The sequence below is a fragment of the Balaenoptera musculus genome, chromosome 13 (genome assembly GCF_009873245.2).
Source record: "Balaenoptera musculus isolate JJ_BM4_2016_0621 chromosome 13, mBalMus1.pri.v3, whole genome shotgun sequence".
Taxonomy (NCBI): Eukaryota; Metazoa; Chordata; class Mammalia; order Artiodactyla; family Balaenopteridae; genus Balaenoptera; species Balaenoptera musculus.
The window spans coordinates 71,203,075-71,226,493 of record NC_045797.1 but is presented as its reverse complement, the minus strand read 5'-3'; the positions used below and the strand labels follow the sequence as shown (position 1 = coordinate 71,226,493).

Sequence of the window (23,419 nt, the reverse complement as noted above, 5' to 3'; positions counted from 1 at the left end):
TCTCACACTTAAGTCTCTTCTTAAAAAATGTCACTTTATTAGACATAGATATTGAATGTCACCATATTAAACTTCCCTGACCATCATTTCTAAACAGCATTTCCCGCCTCTTGGTCCCTCCTTTCCCTTCTTTATTTCTCTTTATCATGCTTAACATCTGACATAGTGTGTGTTAGTCTATTTATGGTCTGTCTCCTCCAACTAGAATATAAGCCTCAGAAGAGCAAGGACTTTTTGTTTATTTGTATATGTCCATCCTTTAGAACAAGTAAGCACTTAATATACGTCTGTTGAACAAATGAGTGTAGAGATTCCCTATTCCTACCTAAGTCGTTTTTTGGATGCAGATTCAAATATGGACTTGAGTTTTTGTTGTACTTTAGCAGTTTCTATGAACTTTTGACTTTCCCAAATCATTTGAGAAAGAAAATAGTTATCACCAACTCTTCAAACATTCACACTTGCTTATTTGGTTCATGTATAAAAGTTTATTAGTCAACACAGGCAGCATATAGTTTGTGATCACTCACTGTCTCTTTTGCACAGTGCAAGATACCACAAGGAACTGGGGAAAACACCCCCTGTTGTCAACTTACCTAGAGTGTAGTTAGTGACAGGAGTAGATCAGAGAGAAGTAAAACATGAAACAAAGACTCATTAAGCAGAATGATGTACTAGAGCTCAGAGACAGTGTAATGTGATTCTTTTTCATTATCTCTTTGGTAGCAAGAGAAATAAAGGGTTAAACAAACTTACTTGTCCAGGAACTGGACAGTGTTTCTGTGTAACTCTAGTCACAAAGGAGAATCCCAGGGTTTATTAGCATTTTAAAGGCAGAGGTCTGTGGTTTAACCCTTTGTTTCTGAGACTTATTTGACCAGGGACTCCTCCTTGCTTGTTAATACCTGTAATATCTATGGAACCTACTTTAGGCCAAAGTTGTCATCTTTCCCTTTTCCCCCCCATGATTTAAGGGCTACCAAATACCTGGTGCTAGCGTAAGGAAACTGTGATAACTGCCATGAGGCCAATCAGGAAAGCAGGTGAGGGAGGGGTCCAGGAAAGTGTGAGGAAGGGGTCCTTCATGCATTGGGCCTAAGGTGCCAGTGAACCCCACAGTCTATTCCAGGACCTGGAACAGTGATTGATGCTGCAGAAGGGCTTGATCTTCTTCCCATGAGGGAAGAAACTAAAATGGAACTATTGGCAGGAGTAGTTTGAAAGAACTTAGGCTAATATACAGTCCCAAATATAATTTGAAAAGAAATTAAATCCTAAACTTTTTTCACTAAGTATGACATCATTGCAGTCCTTGAAGCTGCTGCATGCATTAACTTACGTAGCCCTGCGCCTCCACAGTGGTGATTTATGTATCAGTTGACAAATGAGCACTGTCTAAGGCAGAAATGTTCTCATTAGAAACTGGGCAGTAGACTAATGGTTTTTTTCCTCATCTTTAGCTGTGGGGACACTGTCTGACAAGCATACACACACTGTACAGACATTAATGGTCCACAGATGCATTATTGACCATTTCCTAGGCATATAATTTTCTTTGAGCATTTGTGTTTTATAATTACTTGGGGAAAATTTGCTACTTTTCTTCAGACATGATGAATAGGCTGTTTCTCAGCCTGTTAATTTCAGTATGATTACCTTAACTTACCAGAAGCTGTAAATGTTAGTACATCCTGCTTACCTCCCAAGAGCAAGCAAGGAATAGATAAGCCATTGATGGGATAAATAATTTTTGAAATCAAATTCTTCAGAATAAACATTAAAATAGGTGGAATTTTACCAGCAGCTTATTGTTTACAAATTGATAGATAATCACAAAACATTTGGTGTTTTTTTTGGAACTTACCAAAGACATAGTTCATATTATTTTCCTTTAGATGTGTATGATCTGTATCACTTAGAATCTGGGGGGTTCAGATATAAAGTTTCAAATTGTATTTACTTGGAGTTTATTCCATACTATTCTATCTACTAATAGAAACTGGTTTAACATTTGAGGTCCTTGGGGTAACCACAGTCCAGACCTTGGTGGTGAAGAAGGAAGTCTAAAACAAGTCCTCTGAAAACCATAATTGGCATTGCATTTTGCTTCCTAGAAAAGACATGAAGCTATCTTCAGGCCTGAGAAAACCTTTGAAGTCTTCAAAAATATTACATTTTCCAAATAAAAATATCTGGTATATACTTCTTGGTTTCCTCTTAGTTTATAGCATATTGAAAGCGGCCAGAAGCTGAATCCTTGAGAAGTGACAGCAAGCGGTAGGACACTGAATAAAGGCTCTCGAATTTTAATGTGCATAAGTAGTTAGAAATGCAGCTTTCCATACCCACCCCCAGAAAATATGATTCACTAGGGCTGGGGTAAGGCCTGAGAGTCTCAATTTTCAATGAATACCAGGGAATTCTCTTGCAGATGGTCTCTGGACTACACTTCAAAAAACATTGGTATACATACAGTAAAATCTATCAACAAAAGCAACTGAACCTCATCAGTTGACAGCACTGAGTAATAATCCATGTCCACAATTCATTCATTCATCAGATATTTACTGAGTGCCTGCTGCTGTATGTCATTTATTAGTAGAGACAAGGAATAAATGGAACAGAATATCATCACTCCCCCCAGGTGTTAAGTCTAAGAGGATATACAAGCAATCACAATATAAGAATGCTACCTTTGAATCATTCATTCCTTTGTTAATTTATTCAATGAGCATTTATTGAAGATTGATATATATGCCAGGTACTTTGCTTAAACAGGATATTCTCTGTTTAAGAAGATAAAATAGTGTGATAATTATGACTTAAAATGAGGTTTTTTTAGTTATTAAACCCCTTGGGCAGAGTTCAAAGTGCATCTGAATGATACTTAGTTCTTATATATTATAATAAGATAAAATCTTACACATAACTTAGGAATATAAAATATTTTCTTTGGAATTCCATCTAATAATTTAGAAAAAGAGTCCAGTCACGTTATCCCCATGTTCACGATCAGTGGATGTAATTGAGATTGTTTTTGAGTTAACAGTGTGTTCAGTCAAGCTGTCCAGAACCAGCCCACGCCTGCACAGCCAGGAGTGTACAACAATATGAGCATCACCGTGTCCATGGCAGGTGGAAACACAAATGTTCAGAACATGAACCCAATGATGGGCCAGATGCAGATGAGCTCTTTGCAGATGCCAGGCATGAATACTGTGTGCCCTGAGCAGGTAAGTGGCACAACTGGCACACTTGCTACACACACACATAGTGCTCTACATCACACCACACTGCAATTCATTATTCCAAGGAAATCAGGAATGTTCAGTTACCTGTCAAAAATAACCACACTTCTTTTTCTTTCCCACTATCTTTTGATAATTACTATTTATTAAGATATACAATGGAAATTTTGACAGACCTTGTAAGATTTTAGTCTCATGAGATTTTAGTGTTTTAGATTTATTATAAAAATGATACATATAATACATTGACTTGGAACTTACCCCTTTATATTTTGAACACATTTTCTTCATTTCTCCCTTTCAGTTCAACAAACTCAGTACTTACTATATGCAAAGGTAGCTCTGTGGGCAATAATATTAACAAGTTGGGGAGACACAACATGAACAAAGGATTAGTTGAATAATAGGACAGAACAGCTGTGTAAGAGATGGACCCTATAGGACTGTACATATATTTCTGTCAGATTAGGGGTATATACAGTTAACTACGGAGGGTTTAAAAGAAAAAGGGTCTGATTAGGAAAGTCTTCATGGGAAATTTGCCTAAAGAAAGAGATAGAAAAGAATATTCAAGACTGGTTAGCACAGCATGACCTGGACAGGAATAGATGTTGAAAAGCCTAATGAATGTTAAGGGGATGTTTATATTATATTTAGAGCAGAATTTATGTGGTAAGCTTTTTAGGGGGTGTTGCAGGCCACCTAAATGTTTAGTTTATCTTGGAGCCTCCTAAAGATTTTTAAGGAAAGAATGACTAAATTCGAAGTGATATTTAAAAAAATCTTTGGGTAACTCCCTGTAGTTACTATTCTATCATCAACCACAAAGTAGACTATGGTGACTCGGCTATGACCATATAGCCATAATGTATAGCAAGTCTTAAAAAACATGTAAACACTGATTACCTTTTCTATAGAATTCCTTTTTGATATGAATTAAAAAAAAAAGAAAAGTCCCCATTCACCAGGTATTAGCCTAACGAAGTTAGCAGGGAAAAAAACAACAACTTAGGAACTTCCCTGGTGGCGCAGTGGTTAAGAATCCACCTGCCAACGCAGGGGACACGGGTTCGAGCCCTACTCTGGGAAGATCCCACATATCGCGGAGCAACTAAGCCCATGCACCACAACTACTGAGCCTGTGTTCTAGAGCCCGTGTGCCACAACTACTGAAGCCCGTGTGCCTAGAGCCTGTGCTCCACAACAAGAGAAGCCACTGCAATGAGAAGTCTGCGCACTGCAACAAAGAGTAGCCCCCACTCGCAGCAACTAGGGAAAGCCCACGTGCAGCAACGAAAACCCAACGCAGCCAAAAATAAAATTACTTAATTTTTTTTAAAAAATAGAACTTTATTTAAAAAAAAACCCCAACAACTTAGTGATATCTTATAGCAAAATAAAAGAACTAAATAGGATTGTTTCTTGTCCTTGTTATCTTGTCGTATTTCAGTTATTAGAATTATTCACTATCTCCAGTATATTAAGACAGAATAATAAAAAATAAAATGAATTAGGTAAAAAGAATATTACATTTAAAATGTATTTCTTATATAGTTGGGTCTTGCTTTTTTATTCAGTTTGACAATCTCTGCCTTTTAATTGGAGTGGCTAGCCCATTTACATTTAATGTGATTATTGATATTGCTATTGAAGATTTAAATCTCTCATCTTATTTATTTTCTCTTTGTCCCATCTTGCCTTTTTTGGTTTAATTGAATATTTTAATTCATTTTATCTCCTTTGTTGGTTTATTAGCTATAAATAACTCTTGCTGTTTTACTGGTGCTTTAGAGTTTATAGTATACATCTTTGTTGCCATCTACCTTCAGATGCTATTATATCACCTCATATAAATATAAAAATCTCACAATGGTTTATTTCTATTTCTCCCCTCCTGTGCTATTGTTGTACATACATATCATATCTACATATGTTATATACCCCACAATATGTTGTTAGTACTTTTTTACTTTACTTTTTTTACTTTAAACAGTCAATAATATTTTTTAAAGTTTAAATAAGTAGTTTTTATATTTCACACGTAGTTATTTCCAGTGTTCTTCATTCCTTGGTGTAGATCCAAATTTCCATCTAGTATCATTCTCCTTCTTCCTGAAGGTCTTCATTTTTTATAGTGCACGTCTGCTAGTGATGAATTCTTTCAGCTTTTGTATGTCTGAAAAAGTTTTTGTTTCACCATCATCTTTGAAAGTTCTTTTCCCTGAATTCTAGGTTGGTAGTTTTAGCTTTCAGTACTTTAAAGACATTGCTCCACTGTATTTCTGATGAGATATCTGCTGTCATTTTATCTTTGTTCCTCTGGCTGCTTCTAAGATTACTCTCTTTATCACTGGTTTTAGGCAGTTTGATTATGATATGCCTTAGTGTGATTTTCTTCATGGTTCTTGTGCTTGGGGTTCAGTAAGCCTCTTGATTCACAGGTGTATAATTTGCATCAAATTTGGAAAAGTATTGGCCATTATTTCTTCAGATATTTTTTCTGTCACCAACCCCCTCCTTCCTTCAGAGACTCTAATTACACATATCGTAGGCCATTTGAGTTATCCTACATACAGTTCACTGATTTTCTGGGTTTGGAGTTTTTTAAGGGGGTATGAGGTCAGTCATTTTTTTCTCTGTGTGTTTCATTTTGGATAGTTTTTATTGCTATAGCTTCAGATTCACAGTTCTTTTCTTTTGCAATATCTGAATGTTTTATCTAGTGTATTTTTTATCTCAGACATTGCTATTTTCATCTCTAGAAATTCACTTTGGACCCTTTTTATATCTTCCATATCTCTAACATGTTCAGTCTTTCCTCTGTCTTCTTGAATATGTGGAATATGGTTATTATAATAACTGTCTTAATATTCTTGCTTGTCACTTCTAGCATCTGCATCATTTTAGGATTGGCTTCAATTAATTGATTTTTCACTTAATTATGGATCATATTTTTCTGCTACTTTGTTCTTTTATTTTATTTTTAAAAAATTTTATTGAAGCAGCATTGATTCCAATGTTGTGTTAATTTCTGCTTTACAGCAAAGTGATTCAGTTATACTTATATATACATTCTTTTTTAATATTCTTTTCCATTATGGTTTATCACAGGATGTTTAATATAGTTCCCTGTGCTGTACAGTACGACCTTATTGTTTATCCATCCTATGTATAATAGTTTGCATCTGCTAATCCCAAACTCCCAATCCTTCCTTACCCTACCCCCTCGCCCCCATGGCAACCACAAGTCTGTTGTCTATGTCTGTGAGTCTGTTTTTGTTTCGCAGATATGTTCATTTGTGTCGTATTTTAGATTCCACATATAAGTGATATCATATGGTATTTGTCTTTCTCCTTCTGACTGACTTCGCTTAGTATGATAATCTCTAAGTCCATCCATGTTGCTGCAAATGGCATTATTTCATTCTTTTTAATGGCTGAGTAATATTCCATTGTATATATATACCACATCTTCTTTATCCATTTATCTGTTGATGGACATTTAGGTTGTTTCCATGTCTTGGCTGTTGTAAATAGTGGTGCTGTGAACATAGGGCTGCATGTATCTTTACAAATTATAGTTTTGTCGGGGTATATGCCCAGGAGTGGGATTGCTGGATATGGCAACGCTAGTTTTAGTTTTTTGAGGAACCTCCATACTATCTCCATAGTGGCTGCACCAATTTACATTCCCACCAGCAGTGTAAGAGGGTTCCCTTTTCTCCACACCTTCTCCAGCATTTATTGTTTGTAGACTTTTTAATGATGGCCATTCTGACCGGTGTGAAGTGGTACCTCATTGTAAGTCATAGTTTGGGTTTGCATTTTTCTTATAATTAGCGATGATGAGCATCTTTTCATGTGCCTGTTGGCCATCTGTGTGTCTTCTTTGGAGAAATGTCTATTTAGGTCTTCTGCCCATTTTTCGATTGGGTTGTTTGTTTCTTTGTTGTTGAATTGTGTGAGCTATTTGTATATTTTGGAAATTAATCCCTTGTCAGTCACATCTTTTGCAAATATTTTCTCCCAGTCTGTAGGTTGTCTTTTCGTTTTGTTTTTGGTTTCCTTTGCTGTGCAAAAGCTTATAAGTTTGACTAGTTCCCATTGGTTTATTTTTGCTTTTATTTCTATTGCCTTGGGAGACTGACCTAAGAAAACATTGGTACAATTTATGTCAGAGTCTGCTACTTTGCATACCTGGTAATTTTTTATTGGATCCCAGACATGTGAATTTTACCTTGTTTATGTTCCTATAAATATTGAGATTTGTTTTGGGAAATGCTTAAATTACTTGGAAATAAACAGTTTGATTTTTTTCAGGTCTTGCTTTTTTGTTTAGTGGGACCAGAGCAGTATTTAGTATAGGGCTAATTTTACCCTACTACTAAAGCAAAACCATTCTAGTACACTACCTGAATTATGATGTTTTCCACTCTGGCTGGTGGGATCAGGACCTGTTCCCAGCTCTGTGTGACCTTTGGGAATTATTCCATGTAAATCTTTTCAGGTGAATCTTTGCTTTGGGTAGTTCCGTAACATCCATTAGCTAGCTGATCAATACTAAGCTGCTACTCTCTGTGTTGTTCTCTCCTGATATTCTGCCCTGTGAATTCTAGCTCTATACTCTCAATTCAGGGAGACTTCCAGGCGCTGTCTGGTCCCCTGTCCTCACGCTGCAGCCTGGAAATTCTCTCTAGGCAGTAGACTGGGGTAGTGGTAGGACTCACCTCAATTGTTTCCCAACCCTTAGGGGCAACTTTCCCCTTCATTGCCTTTGTCCAAGGTCTTGAGTGTGTTCATTTCATATATTTTGTCCAAATTTTTAGTTGATTCAGGCAGAGGATAAATCTAATCCCTGTTACTGAATCTTGACTGGAAGTGGAAGTCTTTTGCTAATTAACTTTCACGAGTGTTGAATTAACTTTTTATTGAAGTATCATCTATAAGGATATACAGAAAAGTATACAACTAGGTGAATTTTCGCAAACTGAACACATCTTTTTAACTATCACCTAGATCGAGAAACAGAACATTACCAGCCGGACCCCAAAGGTTCTCCCCACACTCCCTTGCATGTCTGTCTACTTCTACAAAGGGAACCACTGTCCTGACTTCTAACAGCACAGTAAATTTCTAAGCTTGTTATTTCTGCTCTCCTCCTATTACTTTTCTGTCAGTGAGATTGTTTTTCATTGAGGAATTTGGTCTTCAACGTAAACAACTAGCTTGTAATTTGGTCTTGTACTTATATCTTTAACAGATAAATGATCCAGCACTGAGACACACAGGCCTCTACTGCAACCAGCTCTCATCCACGGACCTTCTCAAAACAGAAGCAGATGGAACCCAGGTCAGTAAGAAAACTCTAAGCCCAGAGCTGTCAGGTTTTCTCTAGATACACAGGAAACTCTGTGTAGCATCTTGGTTAAGAGCCTGACCTTGAGAGTCAGACCTGGTAGTGAGTCCTGGCTCTGCTCTTCTTAGCTGTGTCATCCTGGGCATGTTAGGGAACTTTCCTGAGCCACTGTATAACCAACAGAACTAACGAGATACCTGCTTAGAGGATTATGAGAGGGTTAAATGAGATAAGCTTTCAGAAAGGTTAATCCAATGTTTAGACAGGATAAGGGATCACAAATGTTGACCACTAATTGCTATTTGTAAATAAACACAGTGCTAAGACTAATGTGTAATCAGAATACCTCAAAAGAGTTCAATAAATTCAGACAAAACAGAATGCCTACTGTGTACTCTGCCTCCTTTTAGAAGTTTGTTTCAAAACAATACAAATAACAAGGGTGGCCACTTTCCTATATTAGCATAAATTAAGATATTTTTTAAAAAACACAGGCCTTATGCAAAGGTGGAGATACAAAGAAACATGAGACATGTTTGCTCTTTAGGTGAACTTGGGGGAGAAGTGAGGAAAGGAAGCTTCATTTGTGGAATGCTTATGATTTGCCAGGCACTGTGTTAGGCACTGTCTGCTTTATCTCGTGTAAACATCACTGTAACCCTATGAAGGAATTAGTTTTCCTTTTTTTTCACAGATGAAGAAACAGAACCTGAGGCAATTTAACTACATATACAATTCACAAACTAGAAAGTGGCAGAGCTGAGGTTCAAACCCAGGTCTTTCTAACACCAAAGTTTATGCTTTTTCTGCCATACCACTTAGGGCCTGTCAAAAGATAAAACATACGGACAAATGCACATAAATTATTACATAACCAAAGAAGGCAAACTCAAATTTATTACAAGTAACAAGAGCCATAAGCACTAAAAGAAAGAAGTTCCTGAGGTTGTCAGAGAGCATTTATGTAGGAGATAGGACTGAACTGGGCCTTGAAGGAGGCAAGTGAAGGAGAAAGGTACTGTGGTTTTTGGAGGCTGAGGAAGGGGGTGAGCTTGGAAGTCCAGGGGATTGGAAGTTAGAGGGCACAGAGGCAAGGTAACAGTAATATCAGCATAGTCCTGGGAAGCCAAATCCACTGAGCATAAAGGGTTTGTTATAAGAATTCACAGGAATTAAAATTAGTAAAGTAGATTGGGTCAAATTTCCAGGGGCCTTGAATATTAAACTCTAATGAATTTGGATTCAGTCCTACAAATGAAGCATCATCCCTGAAGGGGAACAGTGAGAAAAGTGCTAGTTTAAGCTTCATCTTGAGGGGGGAAGAGGGAAAAGGAAGAGCACTGGACAGCCAACTCAGAAAGAGGAAAGCCAGTTAGGAAACTATGTGCATAGTTGGAGCATCAGGAAATAGGATCTGAGTCCTGTGAGGGTGAAGAGAGGATTTTGTGCTGGGGGAAATGAAGTCTTTATTCACTAGAAGTTTTTAAAAGTCTCATACTTACAGAGACATATACTTAAGACAAAACAACTAAGTTTTAAAGTTCCTGAGTCCTGGGATAGTACGTGAATTGAAGTAAAAACTATGCTGGAAAATCTTAAGAGGTTGGGACTCAACTCTCACATCACTCTTCTCATTGGGCAAATCATAAATTTTGTTTTTGTGTTGCTTTGCCTGTCTGTGAAGGTATAGCAATATCAGAAGTCCTTTGAGGTCTGGTCTAAGTCACCATGTTTTTAAGTAATAATTCAAAAAGGCTGAAATGTGTAATTTTTGGAGTTTGGTATCTTTTTTAATAAAGCATTCTTTTTAAAGCAGCAGAATTTTCTCTCCAGTTTGTTTTATCATGCCTTTATCAAAAATTTTTTAAGTGTTTGGGGGCACAAACACCTTATGCTCTGCCCCAGTATTTCATATGTTGAAACATATAAACATGAAATTTTATGTTAATTTTTTTAAAAATCAGTCATTGCCTAAATGCACTATATAGTTTGTGCTCACGTTAAGTTTCAGTGGCAGAATCTTCTTTCTGTGGTAGCCCATCGTGAAATCTCTATTTGCTCTAATGTTTTTGTATTTGCCAGACAGAAGCTGGGGAGTGAGTTAGATAGAAATACAGAAACAGATGTACAGAAAAGGAGACGGAAAAGAACAAGGAGAGAAGGAGTAGGGGAGGATAGAGGGCTAGCTGCATTTGGAGAGCTGGGATGGGGAAGAGGAGAGAACAGGAAAAGAACACAGAGAACAGAGAAGGCGGAAGAAGGCTGGTAGGGGGATTGTTGACATAGAGAGAGAGAAGTCCAGGGTTGGAGCTCTAGAAGGAAAAGAGTAGGAATGAGAAGTTATAGAGAACAAAGGTGGGTGGAGGGCACAGAGGCAGCTGGAGAATAGACTCAGAGAGAGAGCTGGTGTATGTTATGTACATAAGGAAGAGCCCAAAAGAAGAAGAAAACAAATGGGAGCCTATGGGGACAAGAAGCAAAATTTGGGAAACTGGGGGAAAGAGGAGGATGAGAGAGAGGGTGAGGAAAGAAACGATACTAATCTAAATAAAGGTTTAATTCATCAGACACTAAAAAAGCTCAGCTCAAGAACTATCTGCCTTATCCGACAGAGTAGAGTGGAGGTGTAGGTGCATCGTGAGGAGAAAACATCAGGGGTTAGACTGATGGAGAAATTGGATGGTCGGGACATTTGACAATTGGCCAATTAAGGTTGATGGAAAACAACTTTTATTCAATTAGGATAGAAAAGTTTTCAGAAACACTGAGTGTAATTGGCATGAATCTAGGGATGAACAAAAAAATCTATCACTAATCTAAAATACTTCATGAACCTATTAAACATGAGGCACAAGTTTGCCAAATGCTGAGACAGTTAGATAGATGCACTTGGATACCTTAGAAAGCATCTCCATTCTTGGTCTGGAACATTCACAAGTGTGATATTGGCCTAATCAGTTCTACAGATGACTTTTTAATAAGGCTGATTGTTGAAGACTAACTTCTGGCTTTGTTTTCCTGATAGAAAATGTTAAAACTGTGTAACCTTAGACTTTTTAAAGGAATACATGTATTATTACTGAAAGTAGTTAAAGGGAAAATTCACACTGTTCTCAGCTAGTAGTTTACAGTTATTTTTAGCTCATGTGTTTAAATGGATTGTCTATCAGGAAAAATAAGTTAAATATAAAATTTTTATTTGTTCTAATATTTTGCTGTAATTCTAAAGGCAATATGTAAAGGAGCTATGTAATAGTATATTTAGATACTACACAAATCTTCTGGACATTAATTTTAGTAATACTGATGTCCTATTTACTGAGCTGTGGTGGTTTTTATTTTGCTAATCCTGGGTTAAAGCCCTTAATTTTCTAACATCATAAAGATTTTTTTATCCTATTAAAGTCATCCATAGAATGCTTTTATAACCAGTTTTCCAAATAATATACCTACTTTTTAAACCCACCACTGGATACCCAGACTGAAACTGGGCTTTTCCCAATCTTGGCAATATTAGCAATGATGCTCATTTTCAGTATTGATGGCAACCCTGTAGGAGGCTTGACCATTCCAACTTTGATTTTATTTTTAAAGTGTGAACTTTCCAGAACCCTGAGCAAAATGAGTGCAGCGATTTTCTTTTTGTAGGACAAGAAGACAGAAGAGTTCTTCTCTGTGGTGACTACAGACTAGAGGAATGCTCTAGTGAGTTTCCACTTCAAGTAGTACCCACTCATAAGCCGGGGGGGCAGACCCTTCTGTCTAAACACATCTTTTATTTGTGTTCCAGCAGGTGCAACAGGTTCAGGTGTTTGCTGACGTCCAGTGTACAGTGAATCTGGTAGGCGGGGACCCTTACCTGAACCAGCCTGGTCCACTGGGAACTCAAAAACCCACGGCAGGACCACAGACCCCCCAGGCCCAGCAGAAGAGCCTCCTTCAGCAGCTACTGACTGAATAACCACTTTTAAAGGAATGTGAAATTTAAATAATAGACATACAGAGATATACAAATATATTATATATTTTTCTGAGATTTTTGATATCTCAATCTGCAGCCATTCTTCAGGTCGTAGCATTTGGAGCAAAAAAAAAAAAAAAAAAAAAAAAAGAAAAAAAAAGTTCACTTTCTTTGGGAGATGGAGAGATGTTTTTGTTTCTTTCTTTGTAAAGGCCTTGGATATTGAAAAAATAACAAGGCAGAACAGTTGGACAATCTCTCTCTTGAGCCAAATTTAATTATTCTTATTTTTGTAATCAGTCATTGGCTTCTTATCTGGATGAAGGCTTTTGGAGGAGAACCAAAATGACCAGTTCCAAGGGGAAGATGAAGCTCCGCCTCTGCTGGCTCAGTCCCGACCCCGCCAAGGAAGAGGGCCCGGTGGGGCTTTGCCTGTGCCCGTCCACCGAAGGCTGTCACAGTGTCTCTAAATCAGCGGCCCTTCCCTTCCCAGCCAGGCAGCTTGTGTGGACAATCAGCTTCTTCTAGCAACTCTATATCTGTTGGCTTCAAGAGAATATTTTGCCTCCACATATGTACCCCTTCTCCTTTTTTTAAAGATGGATTTAAACCAAGATGCCTCCAGGAAAGAGGACGAAATGAGTATATTCACAGAGGAATCCAAAAAATACAGTTTGGGGGAAAATGCAATAATTTTTGATGAGATGGGTGAAGGACAAGAAGTGAGTTTTGTCGATTACTGTAGATACAATCTTCTGATTAAATCTGGACAAAAGGCAGCCTGTTCTTTCTGCTTTTATTGTATTAACAGCTGAGGTAGCTAAAGTTATTTAAAATAAAATTAAATTTATGATTCAAGTAGCGTATTTTTCCCTTTAAATCTCACTGTAAATATATTTGATTTCTTGTAGAAATTGATTTCCTTCTGTTTAATTTTATGGTTTTATTATCATACTCTTGATTTTTCTAAATTTCTGTGTGTGAAATATAACATTGATTGAATTGCAGTTACATTTGGCTAGTAATATTTCATTATTTTAATAACTGTGACGCCATGTATGGATTTACTTTGGGTTTCACATCAAAATGCCACTGCCAGAAAGAGCTGTTCCAGACGAGCTAGAGCGTACTGCCCTAGAGTGTCCCTGGGATCATCTAACTTGAGAGCAGTGCAAGGAATTATCACCAGAAGTGCACAGGCTACTTGTACAGAGAAAAATTAATACTCAAAGAAAATCTTTTTTTTTTTTTTTTTAGATTGACTTTGGGAATTTGAATTTTCATCAGTGCAAATATAAATCTCTCTATTCCTGCTCTGAGGCTAATTGACACCATATTTTCCCTTTGTGTCTTGTCACTCTGCCACATCTTGTCTCATCCTGGCCTGTGAGTCAAGGACCCAGTGAACTGACTTTCTAGTTCTAGAAGTTCCACTGAAAGGCCAGGAAAGCTTGAGAAAGGTATTGTGGAAGAAGCAAAGGTAGACCCCCATCACTCGCCTTTACTGCACCCCTGGGCCTGTGAACGATGACAACATCTGACATTGTGCACCAGCTACCTCTGCTTCCATGGCAGAGAAAAGGCCGTAAGAACTAATGGAAGAGGAGCATGGACTCAGACATCAAGGAAGAAGCCATTTTCCCAGGTCCTCCTTTCTGCATCTCACCACCCCTAGTTACAAGTAACTCCATTGAACAGCATCTATTCAGAACGTGTACCGAATAAAAAGATTGATGGAAGGGCTCAAGTGGGTAGCAACTATGAAACAGAAACAGGACATTCAGTTACAAACATTCTCTCTTTTAGTTTTTCAGAAAAATGCATCCCTGATTTAATTCATTCCCAGCTTGAAAGCCCAGCCATATTATGCTAGTCCCTCCCAAACTGTTCTAGGAGGTCATTTCTGTTTTGTTTGTGATATTTAGACGTGCAGACTTCAGGAAGTTCACCTTTAACTTCAGCATTCCAGATGAAGTTTCCTGACTCAGTACTTTTGCATAAGGAACTTAAAAAAAAAAAAAAAAAAGTGGTAAGGAAAATTGGAGATGCTAACATCCTCCCCCATCCCAACTGCACCTTAAAGTATGCATGTCACCTTCAAGGTTTTATAATTGCACTGTTTGTTTTATGTATGTACAGATTAAAATTATTGCTACATTTGAGGAAAATAAAATTGCTTGCTTCTATGTAATTCCTGTCATTCCACAGGAAATTCACTTTTCCAGCTATTGAATAGATGGGTTGCCTCTTCTTTTACAGGGAAGAAATGAAACCTACATCCTGCAGGAATTGTCAAAACCCAAAATGACTAACTATAATTAAAGGATAATAAAAGAAACGATCCCTGAAGCCAAAGCTCCTCGAAGTCACCCTAATGAGAACCAGCCCAGTGAAATTTGAGAAGGTCCCAGTGAAGTTGTGATAGTAGGCTGTGAGGAAATTCTAACTCTGGCCACTTGTCTGATGATTAAACACTCTGGTCCTACTGTTTCTTGACCTAGGAGATCTGGTCCAGGCAGCACTTCTTAGCCACAGGATAACATCTCTCCCACAATTATTGGTTTTTGTACTAACATTTATTATTATTATGCAGATGTTGAATCTTACTTGAGGAGGCTCCTTCTTGACAATGCATTTTATGAAAATTAGGCCCTGTTTCTTGTTTGTGTGTTTTTAAGGCAACTAGGTCCACCAACACTTGGCCAAGTAGGGCTGGCCAGGGTAAGGAGGGAGTTTATCGCACACACATTCCTACACATAACTACACACAGATTTGGTAGCTGTTGTCTGAAATTACACTTTTGGGGGAACAGAACCTTTTTTCCAAAAGTCAGGATAAGGTAAAAAAGATACTTCTCTTAGGTGAGGCTGAACATTGATTTAAATGTATCCTAAGGTAGGGGTGTGAAGGCCATTAGAAAAACAAATAGTAACAAGTGAGGAAAAAGTGAGGTTGATGTAGAACTTCATCTTCTTTATGGTTTTGCCTAGGGTAGCTTCCATACATAGAAACTGTCTCCTGGGCCCTAAGAATGAAAGAAAAAGAAAGGACAATTGTCTGTTTACAAAGGAAGTTGTGCTTATTTCCTTGTTGACATTAACTGCTCTTCCCAGAAGAGCTGCTCCATTGAATAAAGTGAATAATTCAGAGCAAGCTCGATCCTTGACCATTCCTGTACCTCTGCAAAAGATCTTGATGATTTAATTAGGCCCATAAATTTTTTTTATTGGAGAAAACTGCCAAAGGAAGCATTCCTCCATCCAGAACCTTTTCTGCCAGCAGTAAATTAGTTTTCTTTTTATACTTTATATTCATTGCCACAAGAGCTCTTAACAAGATTGAAGAAACGCAAAGCTCTGGCCTCACTCAACACATTTTATTGTCTTTATCCAAGGCACTAAGGATGTGGAAGGATCCAGATGTGAACCCTGCCCTCCCAGAGCTTATATTTACGTGGGGGGACTTACATAGTTATAATCACAATTGGATTAAATGATACAAAGGAGAATTAGAAGTTGCTTTGTGAGTGAGACCTTGTCTGGAGAGTGAAAGAAGGTTTCCTTGAGGAAGAAATGGCATTTGAAGTGAGGTTTGCAGGATGGGGAGGAAGTAGGTCAGAGAAGAGCAGGCTGAGAATTCTGAGGACTAGCACGTGTGAAGGAGGGCCCGGAGGCAAGAAGGAGCCCCAGAGAGCTGCTCTTTTAAACTTGTTAACCAGTGTTCTGAGTTCTCAAACATGTTATTAGAATTATGTTACCTGGTGGGCTGCAAAGTAATTTAAATCAGCCTTTGGCTCCAGGAGGGACATGAACGGGCGTTGGGATCCTCACTTGGAAATTGTGCCAGCCAGTAGCTAAGGTCTCTTCCATAACTAGCCCTAACCAAGCCACAAGTGCAGGCTTTTATATCTTTTACACAATCTGTTGGAGCTGATGAGAATAATTTTTAAAATTCAGGGAAAATAAATTTGCTCTGTAACATTTCTAAGGTGCTTTTAGGTACCATTATCTCATTTAATCCTCTGCAGTCCTTCGAGAGGGTTGTAAAGAGAAAGGTCAGGACACAAGCACTGTCTTTCAGTAGAATTGGGACTGGAACCAACTCTTCTAATTCCAAATTCTGGATTGACTATCCTGGACTATAGGATTTAGGATTCATTTGGAGTCTGCAGACTTTAATCTCATTGTGTGACCTTAGGCAATGCTTTTTTACGTGAAATAACTTTTAAAAGCAGGCTTTGAACAGAGGGCTGAGAACTCAAGGGCTGAGAAGAGAGCACCTGGCCCCTTCTCTGGAGGCAGTCAGAGAGCCTGACCTTTGGAAGCCTGAAAGAGGGTGAGCTTTGGCATGAAGTCAGCAGGTGTACCGATACAGTTTTGGGAGAGGCATTCTGTCCCTGCATATTTTAACAGGAAATGAAGGAGGGGCTCCATGAAACTGCAGTGTCATCCCCTTAGCTTAAAAGAACTTTGGAAAATGTGGGTTCCTTGTGGGGCAAGTATAAAATGACTGGCAGAGGACCCCTTTTGTGAGGTAAAAAAGTTGGTTTCTTGGAGCAGATCACGGAAACATTCACTTTTCCCTAACTCTTGATCCTTTTGCAGACAACGAATCTTTCTTTTATGCTGGAGTTTAGGTCTGGTCTAATCATGTGTGCTTATCTCAGAACTTTGGTAGTTTGTGCAACCAGCAGAACTAAGCAGTGTCTAGAGGTATTTGTAGCAAACCCGAGACATTGGCTTGAGAAAAGAAGAATTAAAATGTTAAAAGGAATAATCTCTATTTCATCAGGTTTTCCTCCCACTCCAATGCCCAGACGTCCTAAGGTACAGAATAAAACAAAAAACCTTAGACCAAGTTTTCAGTACTTAGGCCATTTTTGATGAGCTGTTGCAGAACAGATGCTGTGATAGGAAGTGTGGGAAGTACAGAGACACTTGCCTGAGCTGCCTCCTTCCTAATAATGGAGATTCTTATAATCAGTTAAATACTTTCCATTTCTACTCTGCCAGGCAATATGCCAGGCTAATACTCTTGTGCTAATAATTTCTTAGTTTGTACAGCACATTCACATACAGTATGTCATTTGATCTTCAGAATCCTACGAAGCAATTAGAATAGGTCATGGTGCCATCTTACAGATGCTGAAACTGAAGCTCAGATGAATGGTAAGTGCCAGACCCAAGAGTCTATCCTCGGGCTTTGTGATGAAACCTGCCATTGTTCCCACTGCCCAGTTCACCTATTAAAGATAAAAGCACCCTTAGACAGTAACACATAAAGACTGGGAATCCTGATGAGTTAAAAGTTTTTCTCTAGAATTCAAGTTCCTTAAAAGCTTATAGGGGTTTCCATTTTGAAAATAAAACCTGGGCACTAATTTTGAATGTGTTCAAGTACTGATTTTTTTGTTTTGTTTTGTATTTTAAATTTGTGTGAGGGTAATAGTTCTCAAGCAAGTCCCTGTACTCTCCCTGAACAATTTCATCTTTTCCCTTGAACCCAGTACTGCTTACATTTATATGCATCTAAAGTCCACTCTTCTAGCCAAGATCTCTCTTCAAGATCCAGTCTCTAATTTCCAACTGGTAAACATTACCACGTGGATGGCTCCCACCCCACACTCAGCACCTCAAACTTAAGCCCCAAACCAAACAACTTATCTCCCCACAGACAGCTTCTTTGTCCCTTACCTGAATTAATTGTATCATCATTCTGTTAGTGATCCTTTTCAACAACTGCCTCCTACTCATATTACCGAATTGCAAAAAGTTGTCTTTTGTAATGCCTCATAGCTGTCTTCTCTTTTCTAAGCCTATTGATCAGAGATCGAATTTCAGACTTTTTATGGTGGGGGTGATTATAGTAACTACCTTCATGCCTTTTACATTCATCCATCACACGGTCATCAGAGAAGTCTCTCTAAACACAACCTTCAAAATCTGTTGGTGACTAATTCTTGCCTGTAGTTGATCTGAAATCTACCTGCCTTTTAAGCTTCATGACCCTCTACACCCTCTCTAAACAAATGATCCTGCCACATTGATCCGGTCTTTATTCTTGGATTTACTATCTGTGTTCCCACTTCCGTTGCCACATTCATTCTCTTCCCCCCAACCCGTAATGCTCCTCGTTTCTCCTCACTACTCATCCTTCATGGCTTCAATTTATTTTTTTGAATTTTTGAATTTTATTTTTTTATACAGCAGGTTCTTATTAGTTATCCATTTTATACATATTAGTGTCTACATGTCAATCCCAGTCTCCCAATTCATCCCATCACCACCACCCCCCACCGCCACTTTCCCGCTTTGGTGTCTATACGTTTGTTCTCTACATCTGTGTCACTATTTCTTCTCATGGCTTCAGTTTAGATGCCCTTTCCAAGAAGCCCTCCCTGGACCCCACACTTACATTAGTCCCCTCTTCTGTACTGCCTTGTGCAGTGTTGGGGCCTCCATTTGGCACTTGGCTATATGTACATGTTTCTCTCCACCAAATTGTAAGCTTCTTAAAGAAGAGGTTCACCTCTCTCTTTTTTCCCCCCTCAGTGCCTTCCACATAGTAGGCTCTCAACTGCTGATTGAAGAAATAGATGCAGAAGCAGTATTTTAAATAAGGGAAACTAGCTGATAGACCAGGTGCTGAGTTGTCTTCCTAGAATCTGGATTGTTAAGCTAATGGAAGGTTGCAAAGTATCCAGGAGTTCAAGACAAGATCATGATTCTATCATGATGATTGTTTCTTTTTTTCATGAAATGTGAGCCTCTACATATTTGGAGAATTTACAGAACATTAGCAGTTATCTTTATTACTTCCATTTTTTTTAAGGACCATGTCTAAGAAAATTAATGCACATATAAGTTACTCAAAAGTAGTACTTCATTACTTATATGCTCAAGCTTTATATTTATCGATGATACATGCTGCTGTTAAACCCTTTACTTTCCTCAGAAATTACTTCCCCACTGAAGATCAGCTGATTGGATTGACTACACTTAATGAGAAAATAGAAAAAGGCAGATCAGGAGAGACAGTCCCTTCTGGTTTTCCTTCCCAAAGTGAGTATATAGAATGTCCTACTAATCTTTCACCTACAATATAATGCCACTGAGAAGTGATTCATGATGAAATTGAACAAGAATAAGATGGCTTTTTGTGAAATTTCTAATTGGCCTTTAAAACCAGTGCCTCCCGGGGCTTCCCTGGTGGCACAGTGGTTGAGAATTTGCCTGCTAATGCAGGGGACACGGGTTCGAGCCCTGGTCTGGGAGGATCCCACATGCCGCGGAGCAACTAGGTCCGTGAGCCGCAACTACTGAGCCTGCGCGACTGGAGCCTGTGCTCCGCAATTAGAGAAGCCGCAATAGTGAGAGACCCGCGCACCGCGATGAAGAGTGGCGCCCGCTTGCCACAACTAGAGAAAGCCCTCGCACAGAAACGAAGACCCAACACAGCCAAAAATAAATAAATAAATAAATAAATAAATAAATAAATAAAAACCCAGCGCCTCTGGAAACTGAGTGACTTAACTTGGAAAGTAGACAGATGGGAAAGGTCAATGAGCAGGAAGACCTTCCTCTAACAGAGCAAATGTCCTACCAGGAATTTTCCTCATACCTGAAGAGCCAGCCCTGCTCAGTTCTGCTTTGTTTGTTTTCAAATCTAAAGTAATTTAGCATACACCTGCCTGTACTAAATTTTAGGCTGCATATTTCCTATTCATTGTCCTTTTTAACTTGCAAACTTTTATAAAATAGGTATTAATTTTCTAAAATTAGCTTTTCTTTTTAACATTCTTCTGATGTTAGCAATTGTGTTTTAAATGATAATTACTTAGTAAGCTAGACTTTTTTTTTTTTTTTTTTTTTTTTTAATTTTAATTAATTTATTTATATTTATTTTCATCTTTTGGCTGTGCTGGGTCTTCGTTTCTGTGCGAGGGCTTTCTCTAGTTGCGGCGAGCGGGGTCCACTCTTCATCGCGGTGCGCGGGCCTCTCACTATCGCGGCCTCTCTTGTTGCGGAGCACAGGCTCCAGACGCGCAGGCTCAGTAGTTGTGGCTCACGGGCTTAGTTGCTCCGCGGCATGCGGGATCTTCCCAGACCAGGGCTCGAACCTGTGTTCCCTGCATTGGCAGGCAGATTCTCAACCACTGCGCCACCAGGGAAGCCCAGTAAGCTAGACTTTTAAAGTTCAACCAAAACCAGCTGGGAAAAAGGCTCTACATAGAAAATGCTCTGTTTAAAGACTCATGCATGTCTAAGCCTCGGCTTTAAAATTTCATCCTGCCTTCTCTTGAAAACTTTTTTAAAGCTTTTTAAGAACATTTTCACGTGTATGTGAAAGTAGAAAGATTAGTATAATGGACTAGTTCTAGGTTTTTAAATCAGCCTTTGATATGTAATTTTTCTGACCCCAGATAAAAAGGTGACTTCAGTCACTCCACATCAAAAAGTAAGTTGTAGTTAGTCTTGGGAATCTTTAGACTTAAGGGTTTGTCTTTTAAAACATTGCACAATAGCTACTTTAAAGAATGAATGTTTTTAATGTAATAGTAATAACAACATATATATTTTCAGTCAACAAGTATTCATTTAATACCTACTATTTCCCAGGCACTATTCCAGTCACTGGGGCTACATCCATGAAGAAAATGAAAATCCTTGCCCTCATGGAGCTTGCATTCTAATGAAGGTTGACTGACAAATGAACAAAATATGTGGTGTGCCAGAAGATTAGTGCTATGAAGAAGAATTAAGTAGGGAAGGAGGGATAGAGAACACTACTGGAGGAGAGTGGTTGCAGTTTAAAACAGGAAAGTCAGGTCTTCAGAGAAGGGGACATTTGAGTGAAAATATGGAGAAAGAGCTTTCTAGGTGGAGGTGCAAAAGTCTTGAGGCTGGAGCAGAGTGAATGCAGAGAATTGTAGGAGATGAAGTCAAAGAGGTAATGAGGGCCAGGATGGTGTAGGGCCCTGTAGACCAATGTAAGAACTTTGGCTTTTACTCTGAGATGGCGAGCCATTGGAGGATTTTAAGCAGGGGAGTGACCTGATCTTACTTGGGATTTGGAAGGATCACTTGGGATTTTTTTGTTGAAAATAGTTGTGGAGAAGGCAAATGCAGAAGCAGGTTGACCTGTAGGAGCCTATTGTAATAGTACAGCGGAGAGAAGATGAGTTGGACCAGAATTGTAGCAGTGGAAATTGTGAGAAGTGGTGAGGTTCTGGATGTATTTTGAAAGTAGATACAACAGTGTTTGCTGACATATCAGATGTGGAGTGAGAGGAGAATCAAAAACAACTCCAAGGTTTTTGGCCTGAGCAACTGGAAGGATGGAATTTCCATTAACAGAGATGGGGAAAAGAGGCAGGTTTAATTTATTTTCTGTCATGATAAGTTTGAGATTCCTATTAGACATCCAAGAGGAGGAGATGTCAAATCTATTGGATACAGAGGTGGCTGAAATTTGGGGCTAAAGATACAAATTTGGAAGTCATCAGTATATAAATTGGCTTTTAAAGCTATGAGACTGAAAGGTAACTGGAACCCAGGTCTCTTAACTAGGCCATCTCCCTCACATTAAATAATCATGCCAAAGTAGGGTTTATTCCAGGAACAAAGATGGTTCAGTATTTGAAGTCTTACACTGCAATTCACCACAGTAACAATGGAGAAAACCCATATGATCATCTCAGTAAATGCAAAAAAAAAACATATTAATTTTTTAGATTTAGCAAACCAGTGGCAGAAGGGAGCTTCCTTAATCTGATACAAAGAATTTGCTGAAACTTTCAACAAATTAACATACCTAACAGTGAATATTTAAAAGCATTCCCATTGCAGTCAATAATAGCAAGTCAGGGATACCTATAAACACTGCTAGTATTGTACTACAGGTCCTAGCCAGTGCAAGGACCTGAATTGACATCTCCATAATGCAATAAAATGAGAAAAAGCATTGAGTATAATGATTGCATTGAAAGAGACTAAATTGTCTGTGGTGGTGATTGATAGGTATATAGTGCTTTTGTAGGGTACTGTTTAAATTGATCCTTAAATTTGAATTGATTAATTCCTGTTAGGAATTATTCACAGATAAGGAAACTGAAACAAAATTGCTTAGCCATTAAGTAGCAGAGTTCAGCCTTAATCTCAAGTCTTCTGGGACTGTCACCTGCCTTGCTCTTTCTGTTTATACCACAAGGAAGTAACACCATATTTCTTACGGCTCAATTTTCATTTTGTAACCACATCATCAATCTTGTGCCTTGATTATGTCACACAGCTTCCTTACTGATGTCCCAACTTTCCTCCCCATTCCCAGCAAATACATCTTGTACCTGTTGCCAGAACAGTCTTCCTCTTGGATCATTAGTACTTCTTCAGAATTCCTTACATCCAATGCTGGGGAGGAGGTGGAATGCCTTAGCCCCACTTCTTCCTTTACAGAGTGAGTTTAATAAACATAATGCTCCTATGGAGTCTATTGTTCCGCCCCTTGTTCTTCTTCGTGCAGTTTGAATGAATAGCCTAGTTGGTGGCTGATTGCTTTTGGTCCACGTTTCTCATTTGGGTGGAACTAATCAAAGTTTGATAGATTGAATGTGGGGGATTTATTCTCTCTCTCTCTCTCTTCTCCATGTGACCAGTAGGAAGGAGCAACTTTCCTGAGTATCAGGACAGGAAATTAGCAAGCCCATTCAGGCTATCACATAAAGCTCTATCATCTAACCTATTGATAATAAAAGTGATATTTTGTTTCATCACCTGCTTTTTATCTTATTTCTCAAAAACCTAGGTTCAGAACTTGGGTGCCACTTTTTTGGCCCTTGCAAAGCCCCCAAAGCT

The 23,419-nt window shown here is 38.5% G+C and overlaps 1 protein-coding gene across 1 annotated transcript in view; it reads left to right on the top strand.

Annotated features, from left to right (window-relative positions):
• NCOA1 (nuclear receptor coactivator 1) overlaps window positions 1-14,751 on the top strand; it is a 258,345-nt gene extending 243,594 nt beyond the window's left edge. Inside the window, 3 exon segments of the mRNA XM_036872881.1 lie at window positions 3,050-3,233; window positions 8,509-8,598; window positions 12,395-14,751. Coding sequence (XP_036728776.1) covers window positions 3,050-3,233; window positions 8,509-8,598; window positions 12,395-12,565 — 445 coding nt within the window. The 3' untranslated portion in view covers window positions 12,566-14,751.
• Window positions 14,752-23,419: the final 8,668 nt, after the last annotated feature.